This window comes from Triticum urartu, chromosome 4A (assembly GCF_056163025.1).
Source record: "Triticum urartu cultivar PI428250 chromosome 4A, HENAU_Tu73, whole genome shotgun sequence".
In the NCBI taxonomy this organism is placed as follows: Eukaryota; Viridiplantae; Streptophyta; class Magnoliopsida; order Poales; family Poaceae; genus Triticum; species Triticum urartu.
The window spans coordinates 298,364,454-298,380,351 of record NC_141876.1 but is presented as its reverse complement, the minus strand read 5'-3'; the positions used below and the strand labels follow the sequence as shown (position 1 = coordinate 298,380,351).

General features: G+C 46.1%; 1 protein-coding gene across 1 annotated transcript; it reads left to right on the top strand.

Moving 5' to 3' along the window:
* The first annotated feature begins 12,124 nt into the window (after positions 1–12,124).
* LOC147975648 (uncharacterized) lies at positions 12,125–15,051 on the top strand. The gene is made up of 5 exons (XM_087520515.1): positions 12,125–13,027; positions 13,108–13,275; positions 13,812–14,228; positions 14,519–14,795; positions 14,879–15,051. The coding sequence occupies exons 1-5, from the start codon at positions 12,125–12,127 to the stop codon at positions 15,049–15,051; spliced, it is 1,938 nt and encodes a 645-aa protein (XP_087376641.1).
* Positions 15,052–15,898: the final 847 nt, after the last annotated feature.

Genomic DNA, 15,898 nt, shown 5'->3' with positions numbered 1-15,898 from the left:
GCACCAAAAATTCTTAAATATTCATAAAAAATCGTATTAAATTTTTAGAGCATTGTAGCGATCCGACCTCAAACGGTCAAATATCTGTGTATAAGTGTCATCCCTGGATCGGTAATGCTGACACACACAATACTTGAAGGATTTATAACAGAGTTCAATCACACACTTATTACATCGAATATCTCAACAAGAGTACTTATTACAATAATATGGTTGAAGGCCATCTAATGAAGATAACAGCGGAAGGCTTTGAAGGTAAAATGAGTCCATCAACTCCAACGGCATAGCTGAGTGCGAAACAACGACCTAGGGCACCTTACTCTTCGTCTGAAAAGTCTGCAACATAATACGTTGCAGCCCGAAACGGGTCAGCACATGGAATATGTTGGCAAAATAACACTGTAGAGCAATGAACATGTAGCAGCTATAACTATATGCATATTTGGCTGGTGGAGGCTTTATGGTTATTTTTCCAGAAAGCTAATTTTTCCCTACAACAAAAGGAATATATTTTATTTAACTACAAAGTTTGTTGAAAACATTGAGAAGGTTCCTCCAACTCAATCCCAATTAAATAATCATCAACCCAACAATTTAATTAATAGAATGGAGAGATCAAATCAATAATTCAAGTACCAAATACTCAAGATGTCCATAACCGGGACACGGATAATCATGATTAGTTTATACACTCTGCGGAGGTTTGCGCACTTCTCCCCACAAGACTCGATCTCCTCCGTTGGATTTCTCGAACTACATGGTGTTTGAGAAACGGATGATCGAGAAACAGTCTTTCAGAAGCATTAACTCTTTACTCTGGGTAGATAGTACCACCTACATCCCCTACATCTACTAGCCTACCAATAAAAGAGGTCACACAACTTACTCAACTATGCTAGAGCCCATAATGGCTTGTGGCTGCACATGGAAGTTTCCAACATGAATAATCTTAGGATCCATTTGAGCCTGGGTGGCAAACCGTAGGATGATCACACGGGTACTCCGGGATATCCCAGGACAACACTGGATTGCTCTAGGTGCCCAGACAACCACTGGGTGCTCCAGGGTGCCTCGACCAATCCACCCAGATGTGTGTTAAAGTAGCCACCTTAAGATTAACTATTAATTAAACTCTCACATCTATCATGGATGACTCAAACCCAAACCACGTCTACGAGCATAGCATGGCAATATAAGCATAACGTAAAAGTAACTCCCATGTTTTGAATAAAGACAATAGGTTCTACCTCATCACTACTTCCCAATACCCACAAGTATTCAAGTCCTAACCATGTAGTGTTTGAGAATTGAGACTAATGCATAAAAACTGGGTAATAAGGGGGTATGATCAAAGTGTTACTTGCCTTGCTGACGATCTAAAAACCCTAGTGGCTTGTAGTAGCACGCTTCGCACTCCGGAAACTCTATCGCAAACAAACAATAGGATACATAAGAACTCAAACAATAGATGCAAGGGTACACTCAAGAGAAAAGATCCAAATCAAAAGTTCAAGAGAAGAGCTTCGATTTACAAAAAGAAAAGAATCAATCGAATCGGAGCTACGAAACTCAAACTGCGGTCAAAAGAAGTTCAAATTCAAATCTACTTGCAACCAAATCTTAAATTGTCAAAATTATGTTTCAAGTTGGTTAACTGGAAAGAGGGGTTCGAGACGAAGATATTGGCGTTGGTTTCACTGGATTTGGACAAACGAGCAAAAAGTTGCAAGCGATTGAAGATCAGGGGCTAATCTATGATAAAAATAATCATAGATAGGTCCCTGGATGAAAAATAAAATAAAAGAAAAACACTAACGGACGAATGTTCGCTAACAGAGAAAAATGGATGAACGTGTTCGCTAACAGAGACGTTCGGGTGAATGCTTGCTAATTAGCGAAACCGGAAAAAAAACTAATCGATCCAACGAAAAAACCGGGCTACGGTTTTGTCGGTTTTTTACCAGTTCTAGAAAAAACCGGTGGTCAGCGGCAAGATCCGGCGAGACGGCGGCTTCGGCGAGGCGGGGAATTCGGCGGGGCGATGGGGTCTGGCGGCGGCTTCCGGCGACGGCGGCGCAAGGCGGCGGCGCGGTTCCGGGCGAGCGGCGGCAGTCGGCGCGGCAGCGAGCGGCGGCGGCGAGCGGCAGCAGGCCGTGGTGCGGTGGTGGGGTGGAGAGGGCAGCGGGGTTCGGCGGCTTATAAAGGGGTCGGGGGCGCGGCTTGGGGAGGGGGCCGGCGCGAGCGATAGTCCGGCTTGGTCTCTCCTTGACGTCTGTGCCACGCACGGCGGTGACGGGAGGGAGGCGGCGGCGCTGCGGGCTTCAGCCCAACTCGGCTGGGCCTTTGGCCCAGTCGGGCGGAAACTTTTTTTTAAAATAAATTCCGCCAAGGAAAAATCCTAATAAAAATATAAAAAAATCTAAAAATGCCAAAAACACTTTTCACCGTCTAAATAAAATATTTAGAACAAAGTGAATATTTTTCTGGCCTAAAAATGCAATTTTCAAGAATGCATATTTTCTAATTCAAATAAAATCTCGAATAAAATCCAAATAAAAATATTTATTTGATTTTAAAATTTTACCTCCAATATTCCTCTCTTTTGAAGAAGTCATGTTATCCTCTCTCTTTTAATTTAAATATTAGGAAATAATTGGAGAGAAAAATATTAAAATCAAATTGATCCTCTTTTCAAATTTGAGGGAAGTCAAATATGAAAATAAATGAAATCCCCAACTCTCTCCTTGGGTCCTTGAGTTGCTTAAGATTTCTAGGATCACAAACAAAATGCAATTAAAAATATGATATGCATATGATGACCTATGTATAACATCCAAATTGAAAATTGGGATGTTACAAGCATTCTGAGAACTTTTATTTTTGGGTCATTTTTTATTGCACGGGAAATTCAGAAAACAGAAAAAACATGGCATTTTATTTTATTTAACTAATAAAAACAGAAAACAAAAGGTATGGAGAGAAGGTAGTGCTCAATAAATTCATCAACTTCATACCTCTCAAAAATGATCAATTAATAAGGTTGATCAAGTCTTATTAACAACCACCTTCGATTATCATGAAATCGAAGAACTTTCGTAAATCACTAAGTTATCTCAATGGGGATATGAATGTCCCCAACAATAAGCATTTCATATTTCTTTTTAACAGCGGGTAGAGGTAGTTGAAAACTTCTAATAGTGATTGTCGGAGATTTTTCAATAACATTAATACCATTCACTTGGAATTGTTTCTTTGGAAAGTGCACCGTATGCTCATTACCATTGATATGAAAAGTGACTTTGCTTTTATTGTAATCAACAACAACCCTGCAGTATTCAAGAAGGGTCTACCAAGGATAATCGACATGCTGTCGTCCTCGGGCATCTCAAGTATAACAAAGTCAGTCAAAATAGTAACATTAGCAACAACAACGGGCACATCCTCACAAATACCGATCGGTATGGCAGTTGATTTGTTAGCCATTTGCAAAGATATTTCAGTAGGTGTGAGTTTATTCAAATCAAGTCTTTTATATAAAGAGAAAGGCATAACACTAACACCAGCTCCTAAATCACATAGAGCAGTTTTCACATAATTTCTTTTGATGGAGTAAGGTATAGTTGGTATTCCTAGATCTCCAAGTTTCTTAGATACTCCATCTTTAAAAGTATAATTAGCAAGCATGGTGGAGATTTTAGCTTCCGGTATTTTTATCTTATTGGTGATGATGTCTTTCATGTACTTTGCATAAGGAGGCACTTTTAAGATATCAGTCAAGCGAGTACGCAAAAAGACTGGCCTCGGCATTTCAGCAAAGCGTTCAAATTCTTCATCATCTTTCTTTTTAGTTGACTTAGGTGGAAAGGGCATAGGTTTTTGAACCCATGGTTCTCTTTCCTTACCGTGTTTTCTAGCAACAAAGTATCTTTTATCATATCTTTTATTCTTGGGTTATGGGTTATCAAGATCAACTGATGGTTCTATCTCAACATCATTGTCTGGTTCTTTATTATTTGTTTGAGTATTTTCATGGACCTCATCATTATCTTTTTCATCATGAGAGGGTGAGTGTTCATTACTAGATTGAGTTTCAGCATCAGGGATAGAAACTTCGTTATCATTATCAGGAGGTTTTTCTACTTCAGGTTTGAGGAAGTCCTGGACTAAGGGGTCCTCGGGCGCCCGGCCTATTATCTATGGGCCGGACTGATGGGCTGTGAGGATATGAAGACCGAAGACTGTACCCGTGTCCGAATAGGACTCTCCTTGGTGTGGAAGGCAAGCTAGGCGAATAACAATGAAGATTCCATCTTATGTAACCGACTCTATGTAACCCTAGATCCCCCCGGTGTCTATATAAACCGGGGGGTGTAGTTCGGAAAGGATATACTCAATACCTTAGTCATACATGCTAGAGTTCTAGGGTTTAGCCATTACGATCTCATGGTAGATCAACTCTTGTAATACTCGTATTCATCAATATCAATCAAGCAGGACGTAGGGTATTACCTCCATCAAGAGGGCCCGAACCTGGGTAAAACTTCATGTCCGATGTCTCATGTTACCATCAACCTTAGACGCACAGTTCAAGACCCCCTACCCGAGATCCGACGGTTTTGACACCAACATTGGTGCTTTCATTGAGAGTTCCTCTCTGTTGTCGCTGAAAGGTTTGATGGCCCCTTCGATCGTCAATAATGACGCTGTCTATGGAGAAACTTTCCTCCCCGGGCAGATCTTCGTGTCCGGCTGCTTCGCACTGCGGGCCAACTCATTTGGCCATCTGGAGCAGATCGAAAGCTACACCCCTAGCCATCAGGTCAGATTCGGGAGCTTGAACTACGTCGCGGACATCCGCAGAGACTTGATCTTCGCCGGATTCGATACCGCGGTGTCCGCTCCCGGTCACCCTGATGATCATGACCTAAATCTGTCATCGGGCCACATCTAGGAGATCGCTCCTGTAACCGCTCTGGCCCTAGAGTCGGAGCAGGCCGCACCATCCAAAGATGGGAGGATTAACCCCACCTCGGAGGCCGCAGACTCCACGGCGTTGGAGCCACACATGGACTGGTCTCACACGATGCCTATGCCACCGGAACGCCAGACTCGTCTCTGGCCTTAGGTTCCAAACCGCGCGAGCCCGCGGACGCCGAGCTTGATCGTTTATCGATCTTCAAATTCAGCACCGCAGACATCTTCCAGCACTCGCCTTTGGGCGATGTGCTGAACTCATTAAAAAACCTCTCCTTGGCGGAGGACCCACAGCCGAACTATATCCGGGTCGAACTAGGGGCTGACGATGGAGAATTTTATGTCCCACCTGCCACCCACTTTATAGCCACGATCGAGGATTTGACCGACGAACTTGATTACGACTTCGAGGACATCGATGGTATGGACGACGATGCCAGAGAAGAGGAGGCCCAGAACCTGCCGTTCACCGGACGCTGGACGGCTACTTCCTCGTATGACGTATACATGGTGGATGCGCCAAAGGAGCACAGCGGCGACGATAAGGAAGACCCAGTTGAGGATAAACCTTCGGAAATACAGCCAAAGCACCGTCGTCAGTGGCACCGCTCTAAGTTACGCTGCAGTAAAGACAGCAACACCGGCACAGGAGAAGATGACACTCTGGAAGGTGCTGAAGACAACGAAGACCCCGTCGATAAAGCAAACGAACAAGATGAACGGGAAGATGAGCAGGTTAGCCCTGTCAAACAGGCCACGCATGAAGATTCGGAGGACGATAATTACCTTCCTCTCTCCGAAGATGAGGCGAGCCTCGGCACCGAAGATTTCATCATGCCCGAGGAACCTCTCGAGCAGGAGCGTTTCAAGCGTTAGCTAATAGCCACGGCAAGGAGCCTAAAAAAGAAGCAGCACCAGCTTCAAGCTGACCAAGACCTGCTCAATGGTAAATGGACTGATGTCCTAGCAGCCAAAGAATACGGCCTCAAGCGCACAACCAAAATCTACCCAAAACGCAAATTGCTACCTTAGTTCGACGAGGAGGCGCCGGAGTACATACCACCATCGCGCAATACGGCCGACCGACCACCACGTGGTCGGGACAGAACGGCAACTCATGCCGAACACCAGCCCGCCCCACCTCATCACTCAGGCAGAGGTAAATTAGCCCACAGCCATACATATGACCTACGGCAGAACCTGAACAATAAAACAGGACATACAAGATCACTCTACGGATCGCGAGGGCATGCCTCGACACGCGACCACAGCCACATATTCGGACGTGACAAACCCAGTCATGCGGGGGCCGAACACCGCAGACGGACTCTATCAGAGCTGTGTCATGATACGGCTCGATATAGAGGCCCCACACACCCTCATTGCTTCACTGATGAGGTCCTGGATCACGAATTCCCTGAAGGATTCAAACCCATGAACATAGAATCATACGATGGAACCACGGACCCCACGGTGTGGATTGTGGACTTCATTCTCCACATCCATATGGCCCGCGGAGATGACCTCCATGCCATAAAATACCTCCCTCTAAAACTCAAAGGGCTAGCTCAGCATTGGCTAAACAGTCTGCGTGAAAATTCCATCGGCAGCTGGGAGGACTTGGAAGAGGCTTTCCTCGACAACTTCCAAGGTACATATGTTCGACCTCCAGACGCTGATGACTTAAGTCATATAGTTCAATAGCCCGGAGAGTCCACCAGGAAATTCTGGACAAGGTTCTTAACTAAAAAGAACCAAATTGTCTACTATCCGGACGCCGAAGCTCTAGCAGCTTTTAAGCATAGCATCCGCGACGAATGGCTCGCTCGCCACCTCGGCCAAGAAAAGCCAAAATCCATGGCAGCCCTCACGGCACTCATGACCCGCTTTTGTGCGGGCAAGGATAGTTGGTTAGCCCGTAGCAAAAACAATGCAAGCAACGCCGGCACCCTTGAAGTTAAAAGCAACAAAGACAAGTCTTGACGCAATAGATACAAGCGCTGAAACAACAGTGACAACACCGATGATACTGTGGTCAACGCCGGATTCAGTGGCTCTAAGTCCAGTCAGCAGAAGAAGCCATTCCAAAAGAACAATTCGGGCCCATCCAGCTTGGACCGCATACTTGATTGTCCATGCCTGATTCACGGCACCCCCGACAAGCCTCCTAATCATACAAATAGAGAGTGTTGGGTTTTTAAATAGGTCGGCAAATTAAACACCGAGAACAGGGAAAAGGGATCGCAAAGCGAGGATGATGACGAAGAGCCACGACAACCGAACACAGGGGACAGAAGAAGTTTCTCCCTCGGGTCAAAACGGTGAACATGATATATGCTACCCACATCCCCAAGAGGGAGCCCAAGCGTGCGCTCAGGGACGTCTACGCGATAGAGCCAATCACCCCAAAATTCAATCCATGGTCGCGATGCCCGATAACTTTTGATCGCCGGGATCACCCGACCAGTATCCGTCATGGAGGATCAGCAACACTGGCCTTAGACCCGATAATTGATGGGTTCCACCTGACTCGTGTCCTTATGGACAGCGGTAGCAGCCTCAATCTGCTTTGTCAGGATACAGTGCAAAAAATGGGCATTAACCCATGAAGGATCAAGCCTACAAAGACTACCTTTAAAGGAGTCATTCCAGGCGTAGAGGCCCGTTGTACGGTCTCAATCACATTAGAGGTTGTCTTCGGATCTCTGGACAACTTCCGAAGCGAGGAGTTAGTCTTCGATATCGTCCCATTCCGTAGCGGCTATCATGCACTGCTCGGACGAACTGCATTTGCTCGATTCAACGCAGTGCCACACTATGCTTATCTCAAGCTCAAGATGCCCGGCCCACGCAGCGTCATAACAGTCAATGGCAATATGGAACGCTCTCTCCGTACAGAAGAGCACACAGCTACCCTAGCAGCAGAAGTACAAAGCGGCCTTCTCAAGCAGAACCTTCATTCGGCTGCCGAGCCCTTGGACACCCTTAAGAGGGTCCGGACTACTCTGCAGTAGGAGAGCTCGGCTCGTCAGGAGCTCGACTAGCAATCCGTCCTCCCTCTCAGTCCCGATCAAGCGGTGGCCTGCGTGCCGCACATACATAACTACGCACTCAAAATTCCATGGGCATCGACAGAGGCATAGCTAGCTTGTGATCCACAGCACGGCTCAACCGACATCGGATACACACATACTTTCACTTTTGCTTGTTTTATTTCAGGTTTTAATCCCACAGACCCCATCGAGTGGTCTGGTTATCGGTCCTCTTGAAGGATAAACACACCAAGATGGCGAGGAGCGCAGACATACGGGGACATTTTAGGTGATTCCGTTAACGATAACTCTATCTGTCTTCCAGGACCCACATGCAGCTCTTCCCTGGTTTCGGCATGTTAAATAGCATGTTGATTATTGCACTACTTGTATCAATGCGCCTTGACGTACTAATTACATTACAGTGAAAACAGTTTGTAGCTGGAGCTGTAGGACCCCAGCTTTTTACCTTTACATCTTTTCTATTTTCTTTCTCTATTTTCTTTATTTTTTCAGTTTCCCTGTGGATAACCCCATCAGGTAGCACCCGTACACTTTGGTACGTTTTAATGTTTGCCAGGGGCTTTATAGCACCCAACATTACGGCAACAAAAGTCTGAACACTTCTTGTAAGTATAGTTCGGCACCTCGAATTTAGCATTATATGCATTGGCTCCGAATCATGTCTTTGGTCAATAGTTGGTTTGCCTGGCTCCTGTGCTTGCTATCCTACGTTCCGCTACATCGGCTAGGGTAGTAAAGGGAGAACTACTGCGATTGTGCCCTGGTCTAAACTGGATGAGCACCTCAGTAGAGAAAGCCGAAAACTGACTGTCATGATGCTGCGAGAACCGGTCGGTTGTTCGGAGGTCTCAAATCATTGGAGGTTTTTCCGCATTTCGCAAAGGATCGTACTTCTCGATCAGACGCTGACAGCACTCTGGTTCATATACCAGGGGCTGCGCCTATGTTTTATTATAAAACTCCTATGGCTACGTGAGGGCGTTCAAGCCATATAGTCTGGTTGCCTGGTTTGTGCGCTAAACAACTCCTTCAAGGACCATAAAATTGGATCAAGATTGTTTAGATACCATCCCGAACACCTCCGTACTACCTACGTGAGGGTAGAAGCCGACGACTGGCCAACCCTCAGATTTCAAATAACACGGCCGCACAGGAGGACACAATCAAAACATAAATTATATCACAAAGCGGATTTGTTGTCATCATACAAGACAAAATACGAGTGTATTCATTCAAAAATAATGTCCCGCCCGCACTGCGTGGCTACAATACAAGACCCCTCTAGGACATCCGCAAAATAGCGCTCGGGTGTACGGTGCTCCTTGCCCTTCGGCGGCCCCTTGGTTAGCTCGACGGCGTCCATCTTCGCCCACCACATCTTGCAACGAGCAAAGGCCATCCGGGCACCCTCAATACAGACCGACCGCTTTATGACCTCAAGCCGCGGGTAGGCACTAACAAGCCGCTTCACCAGCCCAAAGTAGCTACTGGGTACCGGCGTGGCAGGCCATAGCTGGACTATCAGGCCGCTCATGGCCAGCTCGGCCGCCTTGTGTAGCTCGACCAACTGTTTCAGCTGGTCGCTGAAGGATACCGGATGTTCCGGTCCAAGATATTGAGACCAGAACAGCTTCTTCGTCGAACTCCCTTCCCTGGCACGATAGAATTCAGCAACATCGGATACGCTACTGATACGTCTCCAACGTATCTATAATTTTTGATTTCTCCATGCTATATTATCTACTGTTTTGGACATTATTGGGCTTTATTATCCACTTTTATATTATTTTTGGGACTAACCTATTAACCTGAGGCCCAGCCCAGAATTGTTATTTTTGCCTGTTTTAGGGTTTCGAAGAAAAGGAATATCAAACGGAGTCCAAAACGGAATGAAACCTTTGGGAATGTGATTTTCTCAATGAACAAGACCCAGGAGACTTGGACCCTATGTCAAGACACAAAAGAGGAGGCCACGAGGTAGGGGGCGCGCCTACCCCCCCCCCCCCAGGCGCGCCCTCCACCCTCATGGGCCCCCTATTGCTCCACCGACGTACTCCTTCCTCCTATATATACCTACGTACCCCCAAACGATCAGATACAGAGCCAAAAAGCTAATTCCACCGCCACGGCTTTCTGTATCCACAAGATCCCATCTTGGGGCCTGTTACGGAGCTCCACCGGAGGGGGCATCAATCACGGAGGGCTTCTACATCAACACCATAGCCCCTCTGATGAAGTGTAAGTAGTTTACTTCAGACCTACGGGTCCATAGTTATTAGCTAGATGGCTTCTTCTCTCTTTTTGGAACTCAATACAATGTTCTCCCCCTCTCTTGTGGAGAACTATTCGATGTAATCTTCTTTTTGTGGTGTGTTTGTTGAGATCGATGCATTGTGGGTTTATGATCAAGTCTATCTATGAACAATATTTGAATCTTCTATGAATTCTTTTATGTATGATTGGTTATCTTTGCAAGTCTCTTCGAATTATCAGTTTGGTTTGTGTCGTGGAATTGTCACGGCAGATGTCCTTTTGTAAGGAGTTAGTCATGGAGCCATCGCAACTAGGAAGATTAAAGGGGTTAATAGGGACAAGGACACGCGAGGTTTATACTAGTTCAGCCCCTTACGGTGAAGGAAGGCCTACGTCTAGTTGGGTTGGAATTTCTTGAGGTTTCGATGACCAGGGAGCGAGTTACGCTATGCCTGGCTCTCGATCAGTTGTTTTCTCTCCCTAAGCCGCTGGCGGGTCGTCCCCTTATATACACGGGTTGACGCCCTGCGGCCTACAGAGTCCCGGCCGGCTCATAAATAGTGTTCGGCTCAGCGACTAGTTACTTCTACCTTACAGTACAAGTTATACCATCATGGCGGTTTATCTTTACGGGCCTCAGAGTCTCTTCTGGGCCTTTAAGCCTTTTAGTGAACCGCCATCTTCATGCCTTGGTCTTGGGCTTCTGATGAACCTCTATTTGCGTAACCCGGCCTCTCCTGGATGGCTTACACAAATAGTCATATCCCCAACATTAGGCCCCAGATTGATTTGAACCGGTTCATGTCAATCTTTGAAAACCTTATGAACTGGCCTTTAGTCTTCTGTCTTGCGTGAAAATTGTAACCCGCCATGATGTCATCCTCTGGCTTCGGGTTAAATCACCGTGACGTCATCTTCAATAAAACTTATATTTTAATTCATCATATCTTCAACGGATCTTTGCCTTTACTGACCCTCCCGAAAATCGAGGCGTCGGGGCCACTGGATAATGATGTCTTGGTCTCCTCGTTTCTCGTGCCATCTCAGTCGATCCTCCTTATAAATAGGCGCGACCTAGGTCTTTTTCATTTCCTCCAGTCGTCTTCTTCCTCGCACTCCCTCTTCTGCCGCTCGAGCTCCGCCGCCGCCACCGTCGGAAACCTCGTCTTCACCGACTCAGGCTGCTGCATCACCCTGTTTTTTGACCAGAGAACAATGGCAACCCTCCGTAGTTCTTCCACATCAGTGAGTTCTCTTTCCCCCCTTTCTCAGATCTGCATTAGTACTGTCTTGAGTTCATCGACGTTCATCGCCGCCCGACGCAACCTCCATTAGTTCTTACCTCTAATACCTTGTTCAAATCGTAAAAACCACATAGAACTGCCGCGGAGGATGTTGTGTGCTTATTCTGTATGAAAACAGATCTCATTTCCTTGTTTTGGAAGCCCTCCTTGAGTATATGAACTTCCCTGTACTGTTTTAGGTCTAGAAATTTTTCCTTTCCAGAGCATCGTTTGATCCAAAATAATAATTGCAACTTGTCAAACCTGTTTGCTCCACACTTAGCCAAAAACTGTGTTTGTTGACTCTGTTTCAGCCATAGTAGTCTGTGTAGCCGGTTTAAGATAATACCGGCTGTCAGCACCGCTTGCCTCTGGCGACTTAAGAAAACCTTAATCATCTTTAATACCTGCAGTTGTTAAACATTATCACATAGTTACCTGTATGTCATTAGGCCCCTTCTTAAGCCGTCATCTTAAATAACCCAATAATGTTTATTCTCCGGGTTATAATAAACCGGAAAAATTTCCTTTATCTTGTTGTAGGCTTCAATTTACCCAATGGCACCCGAAGCTGTTAAACCTCCGGTTACCTGCAACTGGGTCCCATCCATTGTTACAGAGAGCAAACTGTCCGAGTTTGTAAAGTCTGGCCATCTGCCCAAGAAGGATGTCATGTCTTATCGTGCTCCTAAACCGTCTGAAGAGAAACCTCAACCCAAGGAAGGGGAGGTGATCATTTTTACCGATCACATGAGCCGGGGATTTGCTCCTCCCAGTTCAAAATTCTTTAGAGACGTTTTGCACTTCTTTGACTTAAGACCTCAAGACATCGGGCCCAATTCCGTGTCAAATATCTGCAACTTCCAAGTTTTCTGTGAGGTCTACCTTGGAGAAGAACCCAGCCTACTTTTGTTCAGGGAATTGTTCTATTTGAACCGGCAGAATGAGCGGGCCAATGGGCCCAGTCTGGAGCTTGGTGGCATATCGATTCAAAGGCGGAGAGACTGCCTATTCCCTTATGCTGAATTTCCGAGTCATCCAAAGGACTGGAACCAGACATGGTTCTACTGCCAAGATACTTCTCCGGCTGGTGAAAACCCGTTGCCTGGCTTCCGTGCATTGCGCCTTGAACCTACTCACCCGCTGCCGGATAAGTTGACTGCTATTGAACGTCTGCCACTCACCCCCAAGATCAAGAAGATTAAAGCTCTTTTAGGGAACGGCTTAGATGGCATTGACCTGGTCCGAGTCTGGGTTGCTTGGAGAATAATTCCGTTAAGCCGCCGCCCCGGCTTAATGTGTAATTATTCAGGCGAGAAAGATGACCCTCAGTGTCATAGTCCTGACGACTTACCAGATGACGTAGTGGAAGCTACAACTCTTTCTTTGTTGAAAGAGGGCACAGTGATTAGTAATGCTTTCGGCTTACTACCTTTTTGCAAGAGGAACCCGGCCCCTGCAGTAAGTTTCTAGCCGTCGGGTTATTCTTTTTATCATGTTATACTGTATTCTTATGCATAACCCTTTATAACCTTTTACAGGCAAATGATAACTTCTGGAAAATCCAATATGATCATGAAGCGGCCAAACAAGCCAGGGCGGCCAAGAGGGCCGAAAGGAAAACCGCCAAGCCCACCACTTCAAGGAAAAGGAAGCCAAGCGCTTCTGAGTTGTTTCAGCTTGATGATACTGATGATAATGAGGAAGAGGTAACTTTTTAATTTCCCTTTCCCCTTTATCACTACTTTACTGATATTAACCTTCTTTCATGGAGACACGGGCAACAACCAACCCGTCGAGGAAGAGGTAATTATAATCTCCTCCGACTCCAAACTTCGGCCGCGTCAGAAAATTCGAAGAGTAACCCGGAAAGTAAGATTTTCACACCCTTTGGCTTACCAAGATCCTGACTTTCTTTTGAAGCAACAGCAATTTGAAAACCAGAGGCAGACCCGGACCAGCAAGGATGCAGAGCTATCCTCCGGCTTGCCTGACACAACCTGGAAGCGTCGGACTGAGGTTATCTCTAATTTATACCCTTTTTTACCTTTGGCGGGTCTAATCCGTCAACCTCTCAATTCCTTTGGCTCCAATTACCAGGATACCTCTCCTTCATCCGGCGAGTCCATGCAATCAAACATGTCGGCTTTTAAGACTGCCCCTGGGTAATATCAATTTATTCACCTTATGTTTTTCTTTCTTCATGTTTCTTTACTTATTTCTCTGCTTTGCCCACAGCGTGCAGGTTAAGCCTAGGAAGAAAGCCAAGAAGGATACACCGGCCCAAACCCCTGTGGTGACTGAATCGGAACAGGGTATAGCTGCTCCCGACTCTTCCACACATCAACCGCCGCCTGAGCCGGCTCAAGACATTGCAGCACCAACTTCTGACCCGCCTGCTGAAGATATTCTTGATGGTTATGTTAACCCGGAGGCACCTAGCCCAGTCAAAACGGCTGACCCAGAAGTGGAATTTCTCAAGGCTCAATTCGTTGAGCCGGCCAGGCCCACCGTCCTTGCCAAATGCTCGGCTAAAGAGGAGTTGCTAGAACGCTGTAAGGCCAAGATGGATATCACCGACTATACTCATTTGAGTATTAGAGAGATCGTCTTGGGCTATATCAACCAGGTGCAAAGCAGCCGTGACCTGGAAATTGACATGGTGAAGCAAATACAGCAAAAATCTAAGGTATGACTTATGCTTCCTTACTTTCAATTATACTTACTGTACCAGCCGCCAAGTCTATTGCTTATGAATAAATATGCTGTAGACTTAAAAAAATTGTTAGAGCTGCTTGCCCAGCTTAAAGAAAAATATTTAAACCGGATGTAACACAATACCTTTAACTTGCGATACACATTAGCCCCCAAGTGTCAAGTATCTTTGCTTGCAAAGTGCTTGGGACTTAATATTATTTACCGTAATCTTGACTACTATCCGGTGCAATGCAGGCCATCATAAGTCAATTTGAATCGGAGATTGTTGACCTGAAGAACCGCGTGGCAGCCCAGGAGATTGAAACTCAAAAGGCTAACTCCAAATTTGAATTCAGCGTCTCTGAACAAGAGAAGCTGAAGAAAAATTTTGAGTCAGAGAAGAAAATGTGGACTGATGAAAAGGTCGGACTGGTGACCCGGGCCGAGACAGCAGAGGCGTCGCTGGCAAATGCAACAGCCGAACTGACCGGCTTACAACGCCAGATATCTCGGATGGTCTCAGCGATCTTTGGTAAGTTATCTTAAGCAAGCATTTAATATTGTAAATATTCCTTCAATTGTTACCTGAGGTTTACCTTATACTTACCAATACAGGCCCCAGGAGCACAAACCTCAAGCAGAATATGCTGATCAAATTGAAGGCAGTGTATACTCTAGTAGAGCAACTGTACATCGGGTCACAATGTGCCTTGGCCGTTGTAGCCTTATCAAATGATGTGCCCCACCTCTTGCAAGATGTGTTACAACAGCTTGCTGTACTTCCTTAGCGGATTCAAGACTTGAGACGGGCCCAAGCAAGAGCCGGAGCAATAGCCGCTTTGAGTCGGGCCAAAGCCTGGTTACCAGAGCTAGACCCGGCCAACATCGCTCTTGGGTATCCAAGTTTAAAGGAGGATGGCACTCCATTTGATGAAAAGGATTTCACCACCTGCGTGAGGGATATACGCCCTGTGGCCACTCAAATTGGAAACGACACTGACCTCACCAAGTGTCAGCCGGGTTATGACAAGGAGAATCGGAGAATCCCCACGCCGCATTATGACGATGTCAGCTTGATCCCTCCAATCCGTAAGCACACCTTTGCCCCTGAAGTCGACCCAGCCGGTTTAATAGATGATGAAGCTGAGTTTGAGGCCTTGAGTGGCATTGACTGGGCCTCATCATCCTTCCAGGACAAAGCAGCCGGCGGAGAGGCGGAGAAGGATAACCCGGAAGCTTCAAGTCAACCCCAAGAGTAGATTGCCAGGCGCCACCTGCTTATGTCGTTGTAGAAAAACAATGCCGCATCATTCAGACTCGGGGAGTCTTGTAACAGAGTAGAAAATACTTTGAGATTTGCTATGCCTTTGCGCACGCTTATGGCCCTTAATACTTGCATAAGCCGCCATCACTATGCACTTTGTAGTTTATATGAATCTGTTATGTGCTTTGCAGAAATGTCTTGCATTGCCCTGTCATGCTTACGGTTGCTTTTCCGGCTTATATAAGCCAACCCCTGAGGGTAAGTTTAACTCCTGAAAAATGGCACATAAAAGTTCACCTGGTACTTAACAACCTGATGTAACCAATATTAATCCTGGAGGATTGCAATGTATTCCATTGTATTTTCAAGAG

Excerpts from the sequence above, each read along its gene's own strand:
- LOC147975648 (XM_087520515.1), top strand. The coding sequence starts at position 12,125 with ATGGCACCCGAAGCTGTTAAACCTCCGGTTACCTGCAACTGGGTCCCA. Across the intron at positions 13,028-13,107 it reads AGAGGAACCCGGCCCCTGCA|GCAAATGATAACTTCTGGAA; the intron begins GTAAGTTTCTAG and ends AACCTTTTACAG. Across the intron at positions 14,229-14,518 it reads GTGACCTGGAAATTGACATG|GCCATCATAAGTCAATTTGA; the intron begins GTGAAGCAAATA and ends GGTGCAATGCAG.